This window comes from Ceratotherium simum, chromosome 2 (genome assembly GCF_057802395.1).
Source record: "Ceratotherium simum simum isolate JZ-2026a chromosome 2, ASM5780239v1, whole genome shotgun sequence".
Classification (NCBI taxonomy): domain Eukaryota; kingdom Metazoa; phylum Chordata; class Mammalia; order Perissodactyla; family Rhinocerotidae; genus Ceratotherium; species Ceratotherium simum.
Genome location: NC_141901.1, coordinates 97,070,112 through 97,095,665, shown reverse-complemented (window position 1 = coordinate 97,095,665; position 25,554 = coordinate 97,070,112). Strand labels below are relative to the sequence as shown.

The following is a 25,554-nucleotide window of genomic DNA, read 5'->3' as shown; positions in this document are numbered from 1 at the left end:
TGGCTGGATGCACAAGGAGGTCCATTTCTCAGGTTTGATCCTGTTGCCAGCTTGCTCTGCCGCAGGCCGAGCCCTCCCTCCGCAGCGTGCTGGGACCCCACACAGCTCCTCCCATGCGAGGTGTTCTCGGTTTAAACCTGTGGCCATTCGTCAAGCCTGTAGCGGTTTCTTTTTTTTTTTTGCTGAGGAAGACGGCCCTGGGCTAACATCTGTGCCCATCTTCCTCCACTTTATATGGGACGCCACCACAGCATGGCTTGCCAAGCAGTGCGTCGGTGCGCACCCAGGATCCGAACCAGCAAACCCCGGGCCGCCGCAGCGGAGCGTGCGCACTTAACCGCTTGCGCCACCGGGCCGGCCCCGGTGTAACGGTTTCTTATTGTGGTCTTACCTTTAACTTGTCTTCTTAAAAATAATGCTGGCTTTTTATCATGTTCTTCAGGTGCCTGTGTTTATTCTTCGGTGAATTGCCTGTTTATGTCCTAGGCCTGTTTTTCTGTTGAGGTTTTGCCTTTTTCTTATTAATATATGTGAGTTTTTTTTCTATATTGAGTGTATTAAACATCTACTTTATGTGGCAAATGTGTTTTTTAAAGTTTGCCAGTGGCCTTTTAATTTTATCTATGGTAGTTTTGCTGATAGAAATGCTAATTTTTAACTAGACAAATATATGGATTTTTTTCTTTGATGAATTCTGAATTGACATGTACTTGCCATCTCCAAGATTTTAAAAAACATTTGTCTGTATCTTCTAGTATGTAAAAGTTTTTAATTTTTACATTTGAATGTATAATCTCTCTGGAATTCTTTGTGGTATGGAATTTTATAGGGAAAAAAACTGAATTTTTTTCCAACTGTTTAGCTAGTTATCCAAATACTATTTAAAAAGCAGTCTGTTCTTTTCCTGCAGCCTTGAAGTGATACCTTTGTCATGTCTTCAAGGCTCATGTGGGTTTGGGTCTCTTTCCAGATGCTCACTTTTGTTCCATTAAGCTACCAGACTATTTTAATTATTGAAAATTTACAGTAGTGGTGTTCTTGTGCTGTTTGTTTATTTAAGATTTATTGTGTTTTTTCTGCTCACAGTCATACTTTATAATTGATGTATCAAGTTCCGCCAATTATTCCACAGACATTTTTATTGACGTTTGCCTTCAATTTCTAAATTACTTTGGGAAGCATCAACTTCTTTTCAGTATTATGTTGCCTTTTATTTAATATGTGGTTCCTTCCATGTGTGTATTCAAGTTCCTCAGTGAAGTTTGATGACTCTCTGGGTTGGGTCTCCAAGTTTACTGTTGAGTCTGTTCTCAAGGGTTTTGGAGCAATCATGGTTCTCACAGCTGCTTGTCGTCCCCGACCAGGTTCTGACCACATCCGTGAGAAGGACGGACTCTGGGCTGTCCTCGCTTGGCTCTCCATTCTCGCCACCCGCAAACAGAGCGTGGAGGACATTCTTAAAGATCACTGGCAAAAATATGGCCGGAATTTCTTCACCAGGTGAGTCACAGCCTGGCCAAGGCACAGAGGAAGGCGGGCAGGTAGGCAGAGAGAACTCGCACGCATACAGACTTTCCTGTCTTAAGTGATGATAAAACCCTAGTTCATCCAGCCTCTACCAATTGGGGGTTTTAAGATAGTTTAGTCAGGGTCAAGATGAAGTCAACTTTTATGTTAGCCGTAAAGAATGAGGCTTAAAAAATGTAGTTAACATATTCAAAAGAATAAATGTTTTGTAAGCCTTTTAATTTTATTTATTTATCTATTTTTCCCCCAAAGCCCTAGTAGATAGTTGTATGTCATGGCTGCACATCCTTCTAGTTGCTGTATGTGGGACGCGGCCTCAGCATGGCCGGAGAAGCGGTGCGTCGGTGCGCACCCGGGATCCGAACGCCGGGCCGCCAGCAGCGGAGCGCGCGCACTTAACTGCTAAGCCACGGGGCCGGCCCTGTAAGCCTTTTAAATGTGCCTGTGAGGTGGACATAATAATAGTGTTGGATTTAGATTCAGAAGAATGGATTAGAATTTTATTTCTACCCCTAGTATATCGGAAAGCCCTTTAACTTCTCTCTATGCTCAATTTTCTCATTTGTAGAAATGGAAATAACAGTCCAGTTATGAGTGGACTGAATGAAACATGAGTCTGAAAGTGTTTTACAAACTCTAGGCACTAAAAGTATGGAAACTTTTTCTGAAATTATGGAAACAATCATGCCTAGTCTAAATCAACTTTTCTGAGTCATTAAAATAGGTCCCTAAAGGCAGTGTACTTGTCAATACTTCATTGACAAGTGGCTTCAGTAAACATTGACTGTGTGTGCCTACTTTCTGCCAGGCGCTGGGATTCAGCAGGTTCAGAATACTTAAAATACTTGGTCATTCTTCTTTACTCTGCATACTTCTGTTTTTAAGAAGCATTAACTTTTTTTTTCCAGTAGTGCTTTTCACTAATTTCACTTTGCCTTTCCCCCAGTAAGTGTGAAAATCTAACAAGATTTTTCCTAGACCTCACAATTCTAATTATGGAAAGGAAATATAAGAAAAAGGATATTAGATAAATTATTTATCTGTAAGAAATGTATAGGTGTAATTTCTCTGGACTTCAGTTGCCTTTTCTATAAAATAGGTGAGTTTGACTAGAGAAGTTAAAAAATATATCTTGGATTTAATAGTCTGTGATCTCTGGATAGTCAAGAAAGAATTCAACCTTAAGCAACATGGTCTCCTTATCAGAATCCTTCTACCAACTTTGGACGAGTTCATTGCTGTCTCCCTCCCTCAAGTTATTCTTTTGTGGAAGGCGTAAGCAGTATCGGCCACGGGGTCCCACACAATAGTCCTGGGTACCAGGGTGAGAACCTCGACTTCGTAAGAACCAGAAAAACCTGGGAATTCTGAACAGCAGCCATGAACTCTCTGGAGCCTAGAGTATCATGAAGGCAGGACCGTGTCTGTTTTTGTGCTCCCTGGTGTCCCCAGACACCTTGCTCACAGTGACGCTCAGTAAATACGCTTTGAGCAGCTCAACGAATGCGTCGACCAGTGACTGGGAGCCGAGTGGAATGAAAGGTTGGGAGGGTTTGTTCAGAGAAAGGGTCACTCTTGAATCCGTTGAAAGTCTCCATCTAAAAACCGTTTTAATATATTTTTAATAATTTCAAATAACTTCAAATTCAAACTTCAAATAATTTCAAATTTCAAGTATTACAAATAAAGTCCTTAGAGCCTGCATTTATGGCGTTAAGACTCCATTATACCCTCCGTTTATTTAACAAAAGTGCTAGGCACTTCTGCACGCGCGCCTCGCCTCGCGTTGTTTCATGGCAGCAAGTAACAAAACAGTTATGGATAAGGCAGCTGAGATTCTGAGAGAAGCAGCAGCTTGCCCCTAGTTGCAAGTTTGTAAGCAACCGAGGCTGGATTCATAGCTCGTCTGTCTGATTCCAAAGCCCAGGTTCGTTCCATTATACCCTCTGTGCCTCAGATTTATAGAGCATTTCCCTCGGACACCCAGAGGTCACTGATATACAGCCCAAACACCTGGCTGTAATGTCTTGCTGTTGATCATTTTACCTAGCGGAAAGAGCTGGCTTAAGGATAGGGGACCCTGTCCTTGATTCGTGGAATCCCGGAGCAGAAGAGGTTGGCCTTCGTTCCCCGGTATTTCTCAGGTCTCAGAGGTGTCATCTTGCACATATCATATTTGTTTCACTATGGCAAATAAATATAGACTCTGCTATCTTGAGCCTCTGAAAAATAACTCTCTCAAGGGGGTGCGTGCCACTAGGTCAGGAAAAGCCACCTGTGAGAGTCTTGAACCTCGTAAGAAAGAAGTCAAGAGCAATTCTTGGAGGAAAAGTAACAGTCATAGAATTTCATTGTGAGGCACTTTGTTTCTTGGCCCTTTCGCACCCACACTGGGCCTCCTCTGTCAGGTGAACCCAAAGCACTTTGGACCAGAATCCACTCTCCCTGAAAGGAGATTTCAGATTAAAGAGTTGGGTTTGGCTCCTTCAGCTGCTCAGTGAGCACTTGGCCTTACTTGAGGAAGCTCCTGTGGGGACTGGAACATTCCTTGGCCAAAACCTCGGCAGCCTCAGGCGGGCCCCAGACGGAGAGCGGTCCCAGCGTTTATCCCGAAGAAGCTCCCGGAGTTGGGAAGAGAAGGGCCTGAGTCGCGTGCTCCCTTCTGCAGAGTTCTCCAGAGATAGCACTGCTTCTAATCCTGCCTCCTCAGGATGTGGCGATTAAATGTTAGATAGTGTCTCTCTAACGCCTTTGAAACTTCTAAGAGCTTTATTCAGCAGAAAAGCCAAGATGGGAGTTTGCTGCTTATTCAGAAGCTCCTAAGCCTTCCCTGAAATCCTCCAAACCCTTCCTTTCATGCCTGGCCTGCTCCATCCCCAGGGGCGGACAAGGCCGTCTTTTACCAGCTTCTTCTGAAGTTAGATTTGGGAGGGCGAGGGGGGGCAGAGACGGACAAACAACATGAAGATAGTGCTGATACACCTGGGCGTGGTCTGGGCCTCAACTCCGTGATTTCTTCCAGGTACGACTACGAGGAGGTGGGAGCCGAGGGCGCAAACAAAATGATGAAGGACTTGGAGGCCCTGATAACTGATCGCTCCTTCGTGGGGAAACAGTTCTCCGAGGGGGACAAAGTTTACACCGTGGAGAAAATTGATAACTTTGAATACAGTGATCCAGTGGACGGAAGCATTTCAAGAAATCAGGTAGTGGGGCCAGCCTGGTGGCGCAAGCGGTTAAGTGTGCGCGCTCCTCTTTGGTGGCCTGGGGTTCACTGGTTCAGATCCCTGGCACGCACCGACGCACCACTTGTCAGGCCGTGCTGTGCCAGGCGTCCCATATAAAAAAGTGGAGGAAGATGGGCATGGATGTTAGCCTAGGGCCAGTCTTCCTCAGCAAAAAGAGGAGGATTGGCAGATGTTAGCTCACTGCCGATCTTCCTCACAAAAATAAAAGAGAAATCAGGTAGGAACAGAGTTATGTGTATGTGGGAGAGAGGCCTCAGAGCTTCATCTCTGAAATCTCAAGAGAAAAAGGAAAAAGGCCTCTTGGGCATTTCTCCTCTGGTGCCTGTTTTTTCTAGGGTGGCCGCTCTCAGCTGGCTTTCTGCTGAGTCACACCTGCCTCGCACATGTCCGCTAGGGAAGGCTTCTGCCCTGGGTCTGTGCGCTCCCCTATGCCCTCGTTCTGGGATTCTTCACCTAGACTCCAGGGGGACTTTTACACCCTCCAGAATTAGATGCGAGATCCATGTTGAGGGTCTGTGCAGAAAGGAGCCCCAGAATCTCAAAAAGGGGAAGAGCTGCTGTCTTAGATATCATCTCCGCTCTTTTCTCTCAGGCGATTATAGCAGAATGCCAGCATGAGAGTGGCATTATCAGAGATGTTTGTTTGATATGTTCTAACTTCTAAAAAAGAAGGAAAAATGGACAAGCCATTCACAGACACGTTAACTGTTACTATCTGCGGAGTGTGATCTGCAGCCGACCCTCACCCAGCGCTGCGGGGAAGACATCACAGTTGAGAAGGGGGACACTGGCTGGGTGGGGACAGCACTGTCGGGGGTCCCCTCAGTGGGTGCCAGGGACCAAGGCTGCAGGCCAGGCCAGCCCTCCTCCAGGCTTCGCACAGGCACCCAGGGCCCAGGGTCCTCTCTCCTCTGGTTCTGTTGTCGCAGAATGGCTCATCACCTGTAATTGAGACACAGAGATAGTAAAGAGGGACGTGAAGACCTGTTACAGCTTTCCGGTTTGCTTTGTCCTGATGGACCCGGATTTGTGGCCTGGTCCTCCTCAGGGCATCCGACGGGCTCTGAGGAGATGGGCTGCGGGATTTATCTGAAGTCTCTCTGGAGAGCAGGTGGTGGATGGGTGGATGGAGCAGGGCCACAGCGACCCTCAGTGCCTGGGTCTCCCTTCCTCAATGTCCTAGCACTGTGGCCTTTCTTCCTTATGCCTTTTCACCACCTCTGAGAACTCGGGTCCAGGTGGACAACTGTAGATTATGTCTGAGAAGAGTAGAAGAGGAGAGGCCTGGGGTGGAGGTGGGATGGGTGTGGAAAAGAGGAGGGACAGGCCCAGGGGATGGCAGAGCAGAGCAGAAGTTTTGTAGCAAAGCCTTCAGGGAGAGCATCCACGAGGAGGGAGGAGCGGGGAGGGCTGCGTGTGCCCGCGTCCTCCTAACCCCGGTGCTGCCCTCCGCGCTCTGGAGGGAAGAAGTCAGCAGCTCCGTGCTGTAGAATCAGAACGTCTGAGTGTTACATGGAAGACCAGGTAGGAGGGAAAATCTTTGGTGGTGAATATAGCATCTGCAGTCAACTGGAAAAAATGGAGAAGCTTCAAGTTGAAACTGTGGGAGAAAGAGACCAGCCCTGGAAGTTTCTAGAAAGCAGGAAATGGTCAACGGGAATGAACTGTATCCTCCCCGTGATGACTAACTCCGGAATGTGCTCTGATTTCACCTGCGGTCTTCACTGCTGAGTGGCAGGATTCAACACTGGGTGGGTTTGGTGACCAAAAGTAGATGAGGAAGAGTGTCTTTCCTTCTGGTCGGCCTTTGGCTTTATGCAAAGTGCTTCATTTTATTGAAGAATTGACAAGAGTCATAAAGACTGAAGGGTCCTCATAACTGTCTTGCACAGCTTTCTTCCCTTAGGCTGCGGAATGTCCACCCGGGAGTCCCCACCCTGAAGTCCCCTGAAGCAAGATTATTGAGGACGAGAGGTGCTGCCAGGGAGGGAGGGAGGGAGAAGAGGGGGCAGCAGAGAGGGGGCTGGGGGCTTGGCATTCCACCCACAGGGACCCTGCTCTGAGTCCGCACGCATCGGAGGGCGGGGATTGATCACTGGATCCTGCCCGATAGGTCGGGAATAGCCTGTCCTTCTGGGGCGTGTGGCCTCCTGTTCTCTGTTTGAGGCTCTCCATCGGTGTTTTGTGAAGAGTTCTTCTCGTCTGCCTGAAACCTCTTCTGCTCTGGTTTCAGCCCATTCTGTCCATGTTTCCCTCCTGATCTGGGGATCCAATTTCTACACCTAGTGGCTTATTTATTTATTAAGCTTCAAACTGGAATGGTTCATCCGTAAATCACAGGGAAGTGGGGAGGGGCGGGGAGGGCGGCCTGGTGTCCTGCAGCCTCCCGTGGGATGAGGTTCCCCACCTGACGCAGGAATGCTTCTCCCCACGCGCTCAGCCCCCGTCAACGGGATGCAGTGACAGGTGACTCAGGGCAGATTCTTGGGGCTCAACTGCTGCCGTTGATCAAGGATCTAATCCTCTGATTGATCGAATGTGGATGAAATGAGATCTCCAAGTGGACCTCTTGTCGTTTTCCAGCCTTCAGTCTCCCTTCCAGCATGTGAGGGAACAATCTCTGCTTTTCTTTCCAGGGCTTGCGGCTCATTTTTGCAGATGGCTCTCGTATAATCTTTCGCCTGAGCGGCACTGGGAGCGCCGGGGCCACCATCCGGCTGTACATCGACAGCTATGAGAAGGACATTGCCAAGATCCACCAGGACCCCCAGGTAACGCCCAGCCCTGTGCCCGACTAGTTCTTCCTGTAGGAGGGCAACAGTGGTTCCGCCGAGCCTGTGTGGTCACAGCCATTGCTCAGATGCCCAGGCAGGAGGCTCGCTTTTCCCCGTGTCTCTGTCTGTTGTCCTGACAACAGCAAGAGCTAACGATGGTCTGAACACTTGCTGTTTGCCAAGCTCTGTTCTAAACCCATTACATGGATATACTCATTTCGTTCTCAACTGAGGTGGACTCCATTGTTATCCCTACTACACATGGGGAAACTGAGGCACAGAAAGGGGAAGCAGCAGTTAATAAGTTCATACACCTGGCAAGTTCACACACCAGATTCGGGATAACCAACCTTTTAGTCAGCCTCTCACCTGGTGTCCTATCTGTCGCTGATCATTGGCCACTTTGCTTGTCTGACCACCTGCCCCACAGAACACAAGCTGGTTCTAGACTTGTGGAGGGGGGAAGAGACAGTTTCATGGCCCAGCAAGAAGTGTCTTTACGGGAAGGTCTGTGGCCTTGCAGCCTGGTGGTTTGGGTTCCCAGCCCCACCCAAAGAGTCTCTGGAAGTGTGTCAGATGAGGAAGGAGCAGGGAGCCAGGGGTGGGCTCTGAGAGAGCTCAGAGGAGAGCCACCCAAATGGAGGAGCCAAGGGGAGGCAGTGACGCACAGGGGAGTTTCCCCCGTGCGTTCCTCACAACACTCGACTTGGCAGGTGCCTCCCAAGCAGAGCTCCGTGGCCAAAGAGGTGTAGAAGTGTGGTGCGTTAGCCCTTCTTGGCGATTCACAATCCACACTGCACCTTGAACACGTGGAGTAAAGATACCTGTTTAAATAGCATTTGCTGTATTTATTTTTCCATGAAGGCTTTTTTCTTCTGACACCTCATTAAAACCTGTGACACTCATTTGGAAACCCCTGAAATAGTGATTTTGAGCATATGTTTTCGAGTTAGAGAGATGTTGTTTTAAATTTGGTTTCCGCCACTTAAGAGCTGTGTGTCCCTGGGTAAGTTGCTTCAGTGTTCTGAGTCTTGGTTTCCTTGTCTGTAAAACGGCAGAATACTACCTACATCACAGAGCTGGTACAGGGATTTAGGGAGACAACAGATGCAAAATTCTCAACACTGTGCCTGGCATAGAGGATCAGCTTTTGAGAAAGAGTGGCTCTTACCGTTGTTTTTATTACAAGAAGAGGGAGGTGAGAGGATGCTTCACTTTTAGTGTTTCCAGTGGCCAGGCTCCAGCTTTAGTCATCGGCAGACCTGTGTTGTGTTATAGGCACCCCTAAAACTTAAACCAAAGGCAGCGATGTCTACACTGTAGACCCGGGGAATAATAGGGCAAGAGGAAAGAGGAAGAAAGTTGTGTTTCTCTGTCTTAATGCCTGGCACTTGGTAGATGCAAAGAATGAATGAAAGATAAGTTTCTTCTGAACCATAGTCCTCAGGAGGTGGGAGGGCACGTACAGGTGCAGGTGCCCAGGTGTACCAGCATTCCAGCTGGCAGAGCCTTCCCCTCCTTGGAGCCGCTGGGCCTCAGCACTTTGTGGGACTGTGGGAGCGCAAGGGGAGTGGCAGGTGGGGGGCTCAGCACGCAAAGCTGGGTCTCCAGCCCTCACCAGGGATGCTGTGTCAGTGGAGATCTGGGTGAGGGAGAGCAGCAGGGCAGTGGAAGACATGCTACTCTCGGCTCTGCCCTTGAGTCACTTGGTCACATCACCTCTGGGTATCAGTTTCCTCATCTATAAAATGGGCAGTTCGATAAGTAGTTTTCATTTTTTTTAATATTAAAAACATTTATTTAAGCAACCACAGAATTCTTTTTTTTTTTTCCCTTAAGTGAGAGGTAGATGGGAGGGCAGTATGGTTGCGTTTTGGAAAGATCTCTTTGAGTACAGTGTGGGGAACACATTGGAGGAGGCAGAAGTGGATGTGGAAGCACCATTGTTCCAGGTCAGAGGGAGAACATTGGTTTAGCAAGATCTCGGCGCTGGGCTGGAGAGAGGGGTGCTGCTGAGCAAGATTTAGGAGGGACAAGTCACGTGCTCGCTGACAGATTGGATGAGGGGAATGCGGGAGGAGATGGTGTCAGGGGTGACTCTCAGTTGTTCATTTGCTGTACCTGATAGACGGTGGTGTCGGCGGTTCACTGAAATAGGGAATGCTGGGCGAGGGTTTGGGGGAAGGAACATGCCTCTGTTGTTAGGTGTGAAGAGTTGGAGGAGCCTTTGGGAAGTGGGCACAGGCGTCCCACATCTGGGTGTGGAGCTCAGAGGCTGGAGCTGTGGATCAACGTCTAGGGAATGTGATGGAAAAGGTCCTCCTCCTTATGTCTCCCTCAGGTCATGCTGGCCCCCCTTATTTCCATCGCGCTGAAGGTGTCCCAGCTCCAGGAGAAGACGGGGCGCACTGCACCCACCGTCATCACCTAAGAAGACGGGCCAGACCGGTACGTCCCTCCACGCTGGCACCTCCACGTCAGCTGATTGAAGAGATGGACAGAAACGGGGTGTGTTCACCCAGGCTTTCAGGATGAGGTTTCCCACCCACCAGTTGATGATGAACGGCACATTGTCCGGGCACCGCCTGCTGAGAAGCCCCTGGAAAGAGGGGAAAGGACCCAGGGGCATAGAGGCATGTCAGTCCCTGTCGTGCCCTGCTGCACTGTGCTGTGTGGTGCTCGTCTCCTTAGCACCCGTCTGTTTACACGGCAGTGGAAGCCGCAGCTTGAGCCTCAGCTGTGAGGCCGTTTTTCATCCTTGGGATGAAGTGACAGCGCAGGTTCCCTCCTCCTTGGCGATCCCTGTCTCCCGTTTACTGTTTACGTGTAATCCAGCAAAATACGGTTTCTGGTACCTTCTCTCCAGTCAGTTCTTTCCTCAGAGTGAGACGTACTTGTCTGCAGATCTGCCTTGTTTTGCAATGTAGTCCCATTCACACAAATATTTTCGGGATATTAAAGCAAAATAAGCTACTATTTCTTGATGTCTTTTCTTTCTTAACTACAAAATGCTCTTTTGATTTCAGAAAGAAAACAGACTTTTTTTTTGAAGAGGGGGAGGGTATTGTATTTTGTTTTGATGTCCTCGCAAGAAAACAAAATGTTCTCTGTGCTACGTTTAAAATCCTTAGACTCAAGAATTGTCATTTCAGATCTTAGCAGGGCCCACTGAGCCCTGGATCCCTCCACGGTAGATAAGTTAAGCTTGACGTGGTTAACTTGGAATGAGGGAAAGGAAGATGCTTTTCAGGAGATCTGAGAGAGCAGAGCACTGCTGTGATGCAGACCTCTCAGAATCCAGCAGCAGGATTACTGGAATTTGGCTGGAAATCTTGAGCCCATTGGCGTCTTATTCGTCTTAGAACATTTATATTCAATGAGTGTGATATAGTGGTTAAAAGTGTAGACTTAGGAGCCAACAGATCTGAGTTTGAATCCCACCTGAGATCTTGAGTGACCTTTGAATACCATTCTCCTCATCTTTAAAATGGGGCTGACGGTGGCACAAGCGGTTAAGTGCTCGCGCTCCGCTGCGGTGGACCAGGGTTCACCGGTTCGGATCCCGGGCGCACACCGACGCATCACTTGGAAAGCCATGCTGTGGCGGCGTCCCATATAAAGTTGAGGAAGATGGGCACGGATGTTAGCCCAGGGCCAGTCTTCCTCAGCAAAAAAAGAGGAGGATTGGCAGATGTTAGCACAGGGCTGATCTTCCTCACAAAAAATAAATAAATAAAATGGGGCTGAAAGTAGTTCTAGCTTTATAGAGTGGTTGAGAACATTCTGTGAGTGGACCTGTGAAAAGCAGTGGCACCGTATCTAGTCCATGGTAAGCTGTCAAATAAGTGGAAACTAGGATTATGTTCACAGTATTGTTTCTACATTTTATTTTATTTTTTTTTAAAGATTTTATTTATTTATTTATTTTTCCCCCCAAAGCCCCAGTAGATAGTTGTATGTCATAGCTGCACATCCTTCTAGTTGCTGTATGTGGGACGCGGCCTCTGCATGGCCAGAGAAGCGATGAGTCGGTGCGCGCCCAGGATCCGAACCCGGGCCGCCAGCAGCGGAGCGCGCGCACTTAACCGCTAAGCCATGGGGGCGGCCCCTGTTTCTAGATTTTAAAGTAAAGGAAAAACAAAAACCGTAACACTAACATTTGTAACGCATTTCATGGTGTGCAAGGCTCTTCCACAGAGTCACTTGCCCCCTGGGCCATTCCAGAGAGGCAGCCTGCTGTGCACCCTCCCCACCCAGAGAGGAGTCCCCGTTCCAGATGGCAGGGTCTTTGTCTGGGGTGAGATTTCCGATGTTGCCCTTTAACAAGGGAGCCAACCCAGCAAACACAGCGGAGCTTCGGCGACAGTGGGACGGTGATGAGAACTTACTGAGCATCAACCCCACACCTGGCACTGTTCCAGGTGCTCTCCATGTGCTCTCGAATGCTCCCAAGAACTCGGGGAGGTAGGCACTCTGAATGTCCCCATTGTACACATGAGGTCAGTTAGTCACCCAGGGTCACGGCCCTGGAGAGTGGTGACATGCTCCAGGCAGAGCCGCTCCAGCCTGCATGGTCTCCTGGTACGTTGTGTCGCCTCCTCTGCTGACCGGCTACTTCTCACAGGTGCAGAAGGGTGTTCAGGTGCCCCTGTGTTGTGCTTATGAAGGGTGACCCTGTGGGTCTGGGTGCCAGGGACTCGCTTGGTTTTGGCATTGTTGCCCCCCTCCCTGCCCCAGGAAACCTGCTCTCTGGGGTCTTGGTCAGCCAGGAGACACGTGTTGACCCACATTGGGTGTGAGCTGCCGTGGGAAGGAAAGGATGAGGAGCACACAGTGCTGCCCTCCAGCTGCCTGGAAGACCAGCAGATCCCCACAAACAGAGGCCTGTATAGGAATCGCGCCTTATGCGTTGTGTGGCTAAAGCCTGCTGTTAGGATCCAGATTTTCCAAGCACCTATTCTGTTTCAGATGTTGCTAGATGCTTTCCAGTAACCTGCAAGCCAGACATTATGATGTCCGTTTTAGAGTTGAGGCAACTGAAGCCCAATGGAAGCGGAAGCGTTTTGCCCGAGTTCCCAGCTGCCGTGTGCTGGAAGTGGGATTCTGACCCAGAGTCTCACTCGCTCTTCATGACCCTTTACTGCCCCCATGTGATGACCTGCAGACACTCCCAGGTCTGTGGCCCCTGGAATGGCTTCAGAAATTTCCTCCTCGTCCCTCATCGTAATTCGGCAGGTTCCCCTGACCCCACTTGGCTACAGGTTTGGAGCTAAAAGCTCAGGGGAGGAAGAGGGAGGGGGTGGGGCCGTGGGGGTGGGGGTGGCATGGGTAGGGGCCAACTTCCTCCCTCTGTGGCCTCCAGAGAGACCCCAGGAGTGCCAGGGGCGGAACCCTGAGAGGCTGGCCAGGCCCTCGGCCAGGCCTCCCAGCCTCCCAGGGTTGCTGTGGTCGTGAGTCAGGCCTGCTTTCTGTGGGGTGTGGTGAGGATTACAGTGAGAAAATTGGGTTGGAATTGTTTGAGGCCCAACTCTGAAATTTCGCTTTTCCCCACGTTCTTGAAATTCAGCTCTCATTTTGGAGAAGCGGTTTCCTGTTTAGGGATGTTCCCAGGCCCAGAAAATGGCCAGGCTCCCCGGGATGGGCCCTGCCCCCCAGAGAGTGACAGCTCAGGCCGAGCTTGCTGCCTGGCCGGGGAGGCCAGGCTTCGGGGTCTTGGTCCCTCTGCCTCCTCTGCCCCAGAGTTCATCCATACTGCTTTTGGCGTTGACTCCTTAGACAGAAGTTGGCCTCACGGTCTGAGAATCCTCCAGACACGTATTACAGTGTGTGCGAGACACACCCCTCATGTTTTCACGTTCTGAACTCCCAGCAGAAGGGGCGCCATGCGAGTCGTCGCAGCCGTCACGCACGGTCACTGCGTCCTGCCTGGGCCAGCAGAGGCCTCCTCGTGGCCTTCGCTCTTGCCCCCTCTGACCAGTCCTCCGCGTCACTGGCTAAGTGCTCGTTCAGATCCTTGTGTAGCCTACAGGCCATGCAGCCTGCCTGCTGCCCACCCACCAGCCCCTCTCCCTCGGCTTCCTGCCTCACGTTCGATGCCTCAGTCGTGTGGAACCCCCTGCAGTTCTCGGCAAACACCGAGCTCTCGAGTCTCCAGGCCTGCGTACCTGCTCTTCTGCTGCCCACGTCAGCTTTCCTCTCCCCCTAGCTCCTCCTTATCCCTCAGGTCTCAGCCTAAACATCGTTTTCCCCGAGAGGCTTTTCCAGAGCCTCCAGTGGGTGGTTAGTGCTCGGGCAGCACCTCCTCATGGCACCCACCACACTCCGTGTTAACAGCCTGCTTACCTTCCATTTCTCCTCCTCCTCTGACCTCCGAGAAGGCAGGAACAGCCGCCTTCACCAGTGTTTGCCCGGGATCTAGCCATGCCCGGCACGTGGTAAAAGTTCAGTGAACAGTCTTTGGGAACAGGGAGTGGAATCTGCTAGCTGGATGGCAGTGGCTTCCTTGCAGTGATTCCCCCCAGCCTGTGAGGTCTCATTGTCTTCATGTTGCAGGTGACAAGTCAGTCGACCGATTTTCACAGCTAGTGAATGCCTAACTGAGAGATTTCCAGGTTGACAGTGATAAAACACCCGGGAGAGAGGGTCAGGGTGACACTGGCGGCAGGTGGCAGAAGTGTGTCATGGTCACTTTGAATAAAACTTGGTTTAAACGTTAAAACGTGTTTTGTCTCCCATGACTGCAAAAGTTAATTGCGGTGTGGTTGGGGAAGGTTCTACCAAATTAACTTGAAGACAGAGGAGCTATTTCTCTTCAAGGATTAGAATCAACAAAGCCAGGACCAAACCTGGGAGGCCCCTCTGAGCAGACTCATGGAAGGACGCCAAGATGGGGCAAGGCAGGCACACGGCCCTGGGCCCCCACCGGCCGGGCACGCAGCATATTCTTCTCGGCTCTTCTCAGTTCCTTTTATCAGAGCAGGAAGCATTTCCACGACTTAGCGTGTCATTATGCAAAAGAAGTGAGGTCCCTGCCAGCAGAGCACGTCTCCTGTCTGTCTGCTTGTCCTGTGGGGACTTGTGAGGGCTTTGGTTTGGTTTTCACCAAATGTGGAAGCTCTCCTAGATCTTTTGAGTTGGATTTGTGGGTGTGGGCTAATAACTATTGTCCAAAAGTGTGTCTTCTGTGATTCACAGCGCTGCTCTGCGGTTGACAGAAAGGCTGGTCGAGAGGAGCCATCTATTTGTCTTTCCTGACGGTGCTGTCACATAAAAGCTCTGTCTCCACAGGTTTCTGACGTCGTTTCTGTACTGTGACAGGAGGGCTATTATTATCCCAGATAAAGAAACGGAGATGCTGAGAGCGTATATGGCCCGTGCAGAGTCTCACAGTCACAGTGAAGGAGAAAGCAGGCCCACCGCCTCCACCGAACCTTGGTGTTTGGGGTTCTTTTTCTGGTTTACCACTGCTGTGTAACAAAGCACCCCAAATCTAGTGGTGTTCAACTTTCGCAGGATCTTATTATGCTCACAGAGCTGTGGGTCAGGAAATCAGACAGTCCCCGGTGGACACTGTCTGCTCCACAGTGTCTGGGCCCTTTCCTGGGAAGACGGGAACAGCTGAGAGTGACTCAGATGCCTCAGGGCTGGAATCACCTGGAGGATCCCAGACCACAAAGCTGGGTTCCGCCGGGCCTGTCGCCTGACCAGGACCCCTCTATGCAGCCTGAGTTTCTCACAGCACGGTGCTGGCTTCTAAGAGGGAGCTTTCCAAGAGCAAGTGTGCCAAGACAGCCAGGCAGGGGCTGCATTTCCTTTCCTACTCAGCTTCAGAAGTCGTGCAGCGTCGCTTCTGCTGTACGCAATTGCCTATGACCAACTCACTCAGGCCAGCCCAGACTCAAGGGGAGGAGAATGCAGAGAAGCATGTGAGGTGGGAGCTCTTGTAGCCATCTTTGGAATATAGTCTGTCACAATTCTTAAATTAGTACTTTTCCCCCAGTAAATATACCGTTCTGAATCATGTGGGCATGAGAATGAATTTAATTTAGAAATTATTTTCACCAAGAGCATCCATTTGTCAATTATTGAAGTATAGACACGTGCTATCATCTCACATTCCATGCCTGTGACAGACATTTCTAATCAATTGCAGCACTGTTTCTACTAGGCCCAGACAGGGCTCCAGAAACCCTGATGAAATGCGCCAGACAAGAACCGTTCATCAGTGGTAGTGGGGATGTGAGCGAAAGCTTATTTGCTGCTTCTGAGGAATATTCCTACTTCCTTACTTTTACAGATGATTAACATTCCACATATGGTGTGAAAGCCTCTTGGAAAATCGACCCGTCAATCTGTAAACTGATGAAAAATATGTGCCCAACACGGAGAAAATTAATGGTTATCGTTAGATGAAATAAATCAATTGATTTCAGAAATAGTACAACACATATCAGTAAAATAATTTTACTGACTTTTTTAAACTCAGAAGTGAGTTAGAGGCTGATTTCACTGTTTTAAGGTCGCAGCCCCCTGCTTTTTTCTCTTCGGCTCTTTCCATCTGCCGTCTTGCAGCCTTGGCCGTGACAGTCCATCACATCTGGCGCCATGATTCCTAAAAAGCTTGTATAGCACTTTTCACAGCACTTCAACTTGCTTTCTTTCATTTAATCTTCACGACTGTGCTGTGAAGTAGGTAGCTTTGCAGTAAACATGACCTTTAGCAATCAGATTATTTGCCCCAAATCATACAAGTCACTAATAATAGTAATACATATTGATCACCTGTTAGGGACCAGATACCGTTTAATCAGTTTACATGCACCGTGTCATTTAATCCTTATCACAACCCGAAAATGGGTGTTATTATCTCCATCTTACAGTTGAGGAAGTGGAGGCTGTAAGAGATTAAGTAATTTGCCCAAGTTTGAAATTGGCAAGTGGTGGAACGGAGATTCAAATCCGAGTCGATCAGACTATACAGTCAAAGTAAAATCTAGAACTAGAACCAAGACCTCAGTTACTTCCTTTGGGAAATATAATTTTATTCAGATCTAATATTTTCAAATGATTTTGGCAAGATGCACTGATGATAAAATTTGATGTATAATTTGATGATATGTTTTGATCGATGGGTGGTGCTGGTAGGAGGACATAGTGACACTGATCCCTGGGGAGAGGTCAAGGCTAGTTTAAAATAGAAAGTTCAGGGATCCCAAGTGTCATCAGTAGGTAACCCTTGCAGTGTGGCTGACCTATAGAGGGAGGCAAGCCTTGGGGGTCCGCCCCATGTGCACCGTTTCTCTGAACCCGTCTGGTCCTGGTCACTCTGCTGGGAGGTGCCTGGCATCCTAAGAATGTTCCTCCAGGACCCCTAAGTTCATGTTTGTGTCCCATCTCCACGCTCAAGGCAGATTTTCTTTTCTGTCATGTAGCAATTTGCAGAGAATGAGGGATTACCTTCAAAATGTCTTTTTTTTGGGTGGGGTAGGGTGGGGTGGGGAGGTGGGGAGCAGACTTCTGTCTAGGGATTCCCACTCCCCGCTGAGCATCCCTGACCAGTGGCCACAGTGAGCCTCTGAGGGATGATGGCTCTCACCACCATATCCTGCCCTGCAGTGAAAGGATGTCCTGACGCCCAGGGCAAGGGGACACGCCCACCCCTGCTGGCCCTGCCATCCTCCTTTCCATCTTTATCTCCAATCACAGGCCGACTCCTCCACCGTCCACCCTCACCCCCCTCCAGTCCCCCAACTGCTCATGCTTTTCCATGTTGGCCTGACGTTGCACACGCTGTTACACCTGTTGGAAAGTTTCCCGGATGGACTAATGTCGTGTGGTCTGCTCAGCCCAATTCCTCCTTAGGGAAACGAGTTTCTGCAGGGGGAGGGGGTGTGGCCATGCTTTGAACCATGAGCCCCCACAGCATTTCCCAGCCACAGCTGACGGGACCAAGGTGAGCACATGACTCAAGGGCAGCCAATCCGCTGGCTGGTCAACAACCTTTAACTTATGACCTATGGCTTGGTTCAAAAAGATAAGCTGCAATAATCAGGCTCTCTCTTGGGAATCTGAGGTAAGACAAGAACAAATTTGCTTCCTCTACCTCGCCAGGAGGAAGACTGTCTCTCTGGATGACCGTGACACTACATACCTCCTTCGGTGGTCCTGGAGGAAGAGAATGATGACTCACACTGTATTCCCAGGGTCTGGTTCAGTGCCTGGCCCACAGTAGGGGCTTGGTAGATGTATGCTGAGTCCACAAACCCAGGTGGGCAAGAAATATTCACATTTCGTTATTGTCTTAAAGCAATTTTGTTCTGGCTCTGACTCCCATTCCATTAGGCTGTCAGGATTATTTTTTTAATTGGACACTTTATACATTTTAGCACTCACAACAATAGAGGCAGTATGATTTTTATTCCCATTTTCTAGATGAGAAAGCAGAGGTGCAGAGAGTCCAGGGAACTTGCTCAAGGTCACAGTGCTGCTAAGTGACAGGTCTCAGATAAGACACAGGAAGTCCCGTCCTGCCTCTTGGATTTCATCTCCGTCACTGTGATGCACCGATGAATGAATGACTAGAGTGCTCCTCTGACCCACAGCTCCTTCCCAGCATCAGCTGGTGCCTCTCTCTCACGTTTCCTCAGCTCTTGTTTGCTCCACATGTGACGTGTCCATGCCTTCGACAGAGAGCTTCCTGCAGTGAGTGTGACAATTAGAGCTAACAGTGCGTGCTCGGCTATGCCAGGTGCTGTCCTGGGGAATGTGGAGAAAAAGGGATCAAACACGGTCGGAAATTATGTATATCAAAATTTTTTGTGTGTGTGTGAGGAAGATCAGCCCTGAGCTAACATCCAAAGCCAATCCTCCTCTTTTTGCTGAGGAAGACTGGCCCTGGGCTAACTTCCTTGCCCATCCTCCTCTACTTTATATGGGATGCCGCCACAGCATGGCTTGACAAGCAGTGCGTCCATGCGTGCCCGGGATCTGAACCCGAGAACCCCGGGCTGCTGAAGCAGAGTGCGCACACTTAACCGCTGCACCACCGGGCCGGCCCGTATATTGAAATATTAATTCAAGCTGCTGTTAGTTCAAGAAGGGATTCTATTTTGAAGCCCAGACACCTCTCTCCTTCTGAAAAATTTAACTTCAGAGTAAAATGTTCCAGATCATCGAGTCAAGCCCTCGCTTGCTTTCCTTTGGAAGTTAGAGCTGAAGTTATGGAGTCGTATAGGCTCCCAATACTCTGGACATTTTCTATAGATCATGGGAAGTGGGATGTGACAGAACCTAAGCAGTGTGTTTGTAAAAGTTTTTTTTTTTTAATGGACCGTACTCTTGTTATTATTGCTTTGTGATTTGGAATTATTCTGTGATGCTGCAAATCACAGTCACCTGGTGAACTCAGCATAGTGAGGGAGCTGTTTCCTCAGTGCTCTGTGAATGATTATTATTATCCCCGTTTTACTGATGAGGAAATCGAGGCCCAGAGAGGTTGTGTGACTTGTCCAAGGTCGGGTAGATGTAAGGGCCAGGCAGCCAGACTCTAGAGCCCTTTGTAAAAGAAACTGAGTTATAGCTCACATACCATGAAATTCACCCTTTTAAAGTGTACAATTCGTTGGTTTCTGGTGTATTCACAAGGTTGTGCAGATTGTGCAACCATCACCACTATCCAATTCTATAACATCTTTTTTGCCCTTAAAGAAACCTGGAATCCATTAGCAGTCGCTCCCCATCCCGCTCCCCCAGTCCCTGGCAACCACGAATCTACTTTCTATCTCTATGGATTTGATTGATCTGGACGTTTTCTATAGATGGGACTGTATGACTTGTGGCCTTTGGGTCTGCAGAGCTTTTATTTAACACAAAGCAAACGCCCCTTGACGATGTGCTTCTCCAGCGTGAAGACTGTTCTGTTCTTTTTTGTCTTCCCAGTGCTCTGGATCCACGGTGCTTATTAAATGAGCGGCAGAATGCACAAACGAATTATGAAACAAATGCATGTCGACACTGAACAAACTTGGGGTCTGATGTTTGCTGAGCACCCACGATGGGCCTGGCACATGCTGAGTGCTTTGCAGAGGTGACCTCACCTGCCCCTCGTCACACCCTCACGAGATGGGTGCTGTAATGTGCCCACTTCACAGATGGGAAACACAGAGGGGTACATAACTCGCTGCAGGTCCTAGATAGTGGATGGTGGAGCCAGATGAACTCCTGTCCCTGGTCTGAACCTGCACTTCTGAATTATATGCAAAGCAAAGTCCTTCAAAAGTAGGGCCAGCCTCCTGTGTCTGCAGCAGGAAAATGGGGTTTCTAATGCGTCTGCAGCTGTTCACTGAGCCCATACCACGTGGCAGCCACGGCACCATTGGAGGCCGTGTGCTAGTCAAGAACAAAGGCGGTTAAGCCGACAACAGCAATTCCCTGCGGCAGGCACTGGGGCGGAGGTGTGTGCGTGGAGAGCTGTGGGAACAGAGGGGTGAAGCCACCTGTGCAGGCGCACAGCCCAGGGCCTGAGCCGACCTTTCTAAAGATTTTTTTTAATTTATTTTATTTCTCCCCCCAAAGCCCCAGTGGATAGTTGTGTGTCGTAGCTGCACATCCTTCTAGTTGCTGTATGTGGGACTCGGCCTCAGGATGAACGGAGAAGTGGTGCCTCGATGCACACCCGGGATCCGAACCCGGGCCACCAGCATCGCAGCGCGCGCACTTAACCACCAAGCCACAGGGCCGGCCCCTGAGCCGACCTTTCCATCCTCGTGCTAACGAAGCACGTCTCCATGTATGAGTCTGTGGGCTCACGGTCACCCCCCTCGACACCAGAGGGGCTGCTGGGAAGGGTAGCCCTGGCCTGTCAGGGGGCAGGTGGAGCTCCCTGCCCTGCGGTGGCTGTCGGGCTCTGCCTTGTCTCAGGAAAGCTGGCGGGGGCCCTTCCTCCCGGCTGCAGGGCAGGGCTGAGCTGCCAACCACTCCCTTAGCGCTCTGGCTGCTCCTGGCTTTTCTCTTCTCACAGACTGCCGTGTTGCATGTGTTTTCCTAAGTCGGACTGATTTCCGCTCGGTGCCAGCATTCCGTGTTGCAGTCCTCTCCGCCCTGCGGGTCCTGGGGCACAGTCAGAGACTGCCCCGGCAGGTGGGCGGCCCAGAGAGGCTTCCCACACTCACTGGGCCACGCCACCTCCACGAGATGCCACAGGCTGGGATGAAGACCTGGCCCGATTCCCTTCTCCTTTCCCCCGTTCCCTCCGTCCTGGTCCAGCTTGCAGGGTCAGGGCAAGCTGAGAGGGGCATCGTGCATGTGGGGTCATGCCAGGATGCAGGATCCCAAGGTCAGGCTGGGCCTAAGAGGTGGAGAAATATCGTCACTGGGGGCAGCCAGGGGCCTCGAAACTAAAGGAAACCCCCAACTAGGTTGAGATGGGGGCAGAAGTTCCATGCTAGGGAAACGATGCAAATATCAGTGCTACGGCGGTCTCAGTTCAGGCCACATGCAGGAAGAGGAATCACGGGGACAGAAACCAGGAAGGTCAGACACAGGTTGGGAAAGGGTCAAGAATGCCCCAGTGGCCGGTGGCCAGTTAAAGGTCCGTGTGGTCACCACAGGGGAAAAAGATGGCTGAAAACCTCAGCGTGGGGTGGGAGCACGTGCCCAGTGGGGTTTTCCTCTGGCGCATCCTGGACTGAGGGTCTCCAGAGCAGTGTGGTGTTTGTTTCTCCTGGGTACTCCAAGGGCATGGCGAGTCTGGAACACTTTTTAAGGTTGAAGATTTCAGGATCATGCACGTGGAATGACTTTCAACCCCAACCCAAGGAGAAGACTCATGCTTATAGAGTCTCAGAGGGGATGGCTTTTTCCACCCGGGTCCCAGCCCAAGACACGAACGCTTCCTTGTGTCTCTCCATGGCGATGGGGCGTTTTGTTCTGATCCGCTATTTCACGGTTCACTGAGGTGCAGCGTTACGGGGTGTGGGGAGGAGAGGAAGCTTCTCAGATCAAATCCCCACCTCATTCACGCCGGAGACCTTCTCCCCTCTCCCCACGCGCTGTAAAACGTGCGTTTCCCGGTGAGCTAGGACCGGAAGACCTGGCCCAGGAGCTGCAGCTGCGGCCGGTCACTGATCCTCCGTCTGTCAGCGTCCTCCTTGTCTGCCTGGGGGCGTTTCTCAGACTTTCTCGCAAGTCCTGCTGTGCATTCAGAGGGATCTCTGCTACGGTTTATGGAGCATTTCTGGATGATTTCGAGGTAGGCAGATGTGTCAGTTTGCCGGGAATCTGCAGCCCTCTCTGCCTCCACTCCTGCCCCCTCCACTCCAGTCTTACAACAGCCGGTGTGAGCTTTTAAAAAGATAACCCTCATCTTGGTTTTCACTTGCATTCCACCCTTCAGTGGTTTCTCATTGCTTTCTGCTGATTATGATATTGTTTTGTCAGTGTTTTGTATATCCCACAATCAGTCCCATTTCTCTTCCATAATCAGCCCACTTTCCCCCATATTCCATACGGCCCTGGGGCTGGCAGTCGTGGTGCCTCCCTTTCTCCTTCCTTCACCTCCACCCCCATTCTAGCCACAGTGGTAGGAACATGGCCTGCTTAGGCTAATCATTGTCCCGCATCCCTGTGGACATAGTGATTGGGCCAATGAGTAGGCACGTGACCCAACCTGGGCCAATCAGAGTCTTTCCTTGATTTTTTTTTTTCCAAATGGTGATAGGGGGTAACTTTCTCTGCCTTTTGGATCATAGGTTGTAAAGATGTAGGCCTGGTGAATATCAGATACTATTTTCCTACTAGATTGACAGCATCGGTCAGTGCAGGAGAAAATTAGGCCAACTAGTAGGAAATGCAGAAACAAGCAGAGAAATTACTTAGATGAAAAGAAAGTCTTGAGGATACTATTTGAGCTCCTGGATCCAGCCATACCTGAAGCTTTGACTCCAGACTTCCCAATTAGATGAATTAATAAATTGCCTTTTCACTTAAACTAGTTTTCATTAGGTCTTTGTCAGAGGTAACAACAGGAGATGAGCAATATAGGGCCAAATACTTAACATGGCGTCTGAGGCCCTGTGTGATCTGTCTGCTGCTTACTTCCCCACCCTCACCTCACACCACTCTTTTTCTCTCTCTTGCTGGCCCATCAATACAGAACTTCCTTCAGTTCTTCAAATGTGCCAGGCTCCTTCCTGCCTCAGGGCCTTCACACATGATGTTCTCCTAAATCACTTTGCTTGGCTAATTCCTACACATCCTTCAGGTGTCTGCATATGGATTGTGTCCTTAGGGAAGCTTCCCTGACTGACTGGCGAGGCCGGGGGCCTCCTCTCCCTGTCCGCATTACATGCTCCCACAGCACCCCGTGCTTTTCCTTCTAAACACGCATCACGGCCATGACGAACAAATTCTGTTTACAACGAGACAACTCCTTGTTTACAGCCCATCTCCTCTGTGGACGATGAGCTTCATGAAGTTGGGGACCCTTTGTCTTGATCGTCAGTGTGTCTTCAGTGCCTGGGACAGAACAGGTGCTGAGTAAACATTTGTCGAATAAAAAAATGAAAGGTTCAGTGTTTGCCTTGGCAGGCCCCGCTCTCCATCTCCATGGGCTCTGTTAACTATAAACACTGGCACTGCCATTTGTCACGTGACTACGGAAGCTCCTGGCGGAAGCAGCGAGCCCAACCATGTGATTTGGTTGGGTATCCTGAGCCGGCTTTCTGCCCGGCCAGACCAGAGTGGACCTTGCTCCCAGGAGATGGCAGTGTTGCACAGTCTCTCTCTGGCCAAGGGTCCCAGACTCACTTCTCCGAGGCCCTGGGAGCTGCAGGGCCGGACTTTGACCCTCACACCCTGGCAGCCAAAGTCCGGCCCTTGGAAAGAGCTGTGTGTGCAAAGCAGCTCAGAGGCAGAGATTTTGCTTCGGAGACTGGCAGCTCCTCAAGCCAAGACGAACAAACTCCCAGTGGATCAACTGATGGATCTGGCTCGGTCCTCTGTTCAAGAACCCTGTCCTTCTCAGGGTGGCTCACAGGCTCCCTGTCACACGTTGTGCTCTGTGGTCTCCTAGGAAAGAAGACAGAAGCCACAGTCGGTACCTCCTGAGCTGTGTAAGATTCTCCCACTCATAATTTCTCTCAAATCCCGAGGCTGCTCCTGAGGGTGCAAAATAGCAGGACTACCAACGTGGACCCACACATGGACAGTCCTCTGTTCAGATCCCGGCTCTGGCACCTCCTGGGTGACCCCGGATAAACGCCTCACCTTCTCTCAGTAAGAGAATAGTCATGCCTACTTCTCAGGCTTGCGCAGAGTGGTCGAGCCAACGGTGCCATCGGAGACCCCCTGGCACCCTGCCCAGAGCCTCATGGCTGCTCGGTCAACATCAGTTCCCTCGCTCTCCCTCTCCTGCTCCCTCCACTGTGCACAGAAGAGAGAGGGAGGAGCCTCCTCAGCAGGTGTTACTGGCAAATGTCTCAAAACAACAACTTCCTTCACCTCCCCGGAGCACCTTCCCATCCCCAGTGTGACTGTAAAGCTAGATTAAAAAGTGCCCACGGTCATTGGCTCATGTCCCAGTCGGATCATCCGTGTCACGGGTCCCTCCACGTGAGCCTGGCTCCTGCTGCCCCCGGTGGGGAGCCAGGTGCTCCTGGGGACCCTGAGGTCCCACGGCCTGGGCTCCTTCTCAGTTCCTTTCTCTCTTTCCTGTGGAGCGTTTGTTCACAGCACTGGAAGGGTTTTGGCCCCGGTGCTGGGCCCTTATCTCCAAGCTGTGTGAGCCCCGTTCCTGCCACGTCAGAACCCATTAGAGGCCACTCCGCTGAGGCTTTTGAAGGAGTAATGGGCTTGTAGAGGGAAGGGGCCGTGCCAAGCCAGGCCAGATGGAGTAAGTAATGGAGGCCCAGACGAATCTCACTGGTCTCTGTTTTCCAATAGATAGGCTGAGCCCAAGGGCTTGGCAGTCTCCAGACAAATTACTCTTGTCAGCTTCAAAGCACACGCTCCCTTCCAAGTCAGAATGTTTATGCTTTCTCTCTCTCTCTCTCCATCTCCTTCTCCCTCTCTCTTGAAATAAAAAAACTGGAATGAAAAATGGGGTGCATATGAAATGTTGTGACATTTTTGCATCGTGTAATAAGAGCTTCCATCGGGCATTTACTGTGTACCCAGGGATGTGCTGCATCCTCTAAGAGCATCCAACTCACTGATTTCTCACTGTCACCCTACAAGACAGGAAGATACTAGTGTCCCCATTCTACAGATTAGGAAACCGAGGTTTAGAGAGGACCACTGACTCGAGGTCGGGCAGTTAATAAACTGTGGAGCAAGGATTCAGATTTAGCTTTGTGTTACTCCAAATGCTACACCTTACACATTCTTTAGTCTTCAGAGTGGTTAATCCCTCTGATTTAAGTCTTCGCCTGAAAGGTGAGTCTGGCTCTGAAGCCAAGAACAGTTTCCTGCTCCTTCCCATTGTTAGCAATCCCCCTGTGGTCTTGGGCCAAGATCATGCGGTGAGGATAGGGCACCCAGAGAAGCATTTCCCGAGGTTATGCTGTAGAAAACCCTAGTCTCTGAAATATGTGGGAACAAAGACCTGTGGTTAAATGAATTCGGGAACCACCACACGTAATCGATCCCTCTGAGAACCACAAGGCGTGTGAGCAGGCAAGAAGTCCTGAAAGTAAGGAAACCCAGGGAACTTTGTTTTACCCACCGTTTCCCCACATTATTTGACCCAGTTATGTTTTTCAAGGCACACCTAGAAACATCCATGGAGCCCAGTCCTCAGAAGCCAGTCTGCTCCCGAGCCTGCTGCTGAGAGCACTGTGGGCAGCAGCTGCGTGCTCACCAGGAAAGCGGAATCTAGGCCATGCTCCCAGCCTGACACCCAGACCCCAGTTCCCCAGTGACCTGAAGGCACCACTGTCTGGGGAGCCTGCTCCAGATTAGAAAGAGGCCAAGCAAAGGCCAGCAGACCAGGCCTCGATCGGACACCCTCG

General features: G+C 50.3%; 1 protein-coding gene across 2 annotated transcripts in view; it reads left to right on the top strand.

Moving 5' to 3' along the window:
- The window catches only part of PGM1 (phosphoglucomutase 1), a 59,376-nt gene extending 48,851 nt beyond the window's left edge, over positions 1-10,525 (top strand). For both annotated transcript variants that reach the window (XM_004431448.3, XM_004431447.3), the window contains exons 8-11: positions 1,365-1,500; positions 4,550-4,733; positions 7,412-7,546; positions 9,891-10,525. In XM_004431448.3, coding sequence (XP_004431505.1) covers positions 1,365-1,500; positions 4,550-4,733; positions 7,412-7,546; positions 9,891-9,980 — 545 coding nt within the window. In that variant the 3' untranslated portion in view covers positions 9,981-10,525. The remainder of the gene's footprint in view (positions 1-1,364; positions 1,501-4,549; positions 4,734-7,411; positions 7,547-9,890) is intronic.
- The last annotated feature ends 15,029 nt before the right edge of the window (positions 10,526-25,554 follow it).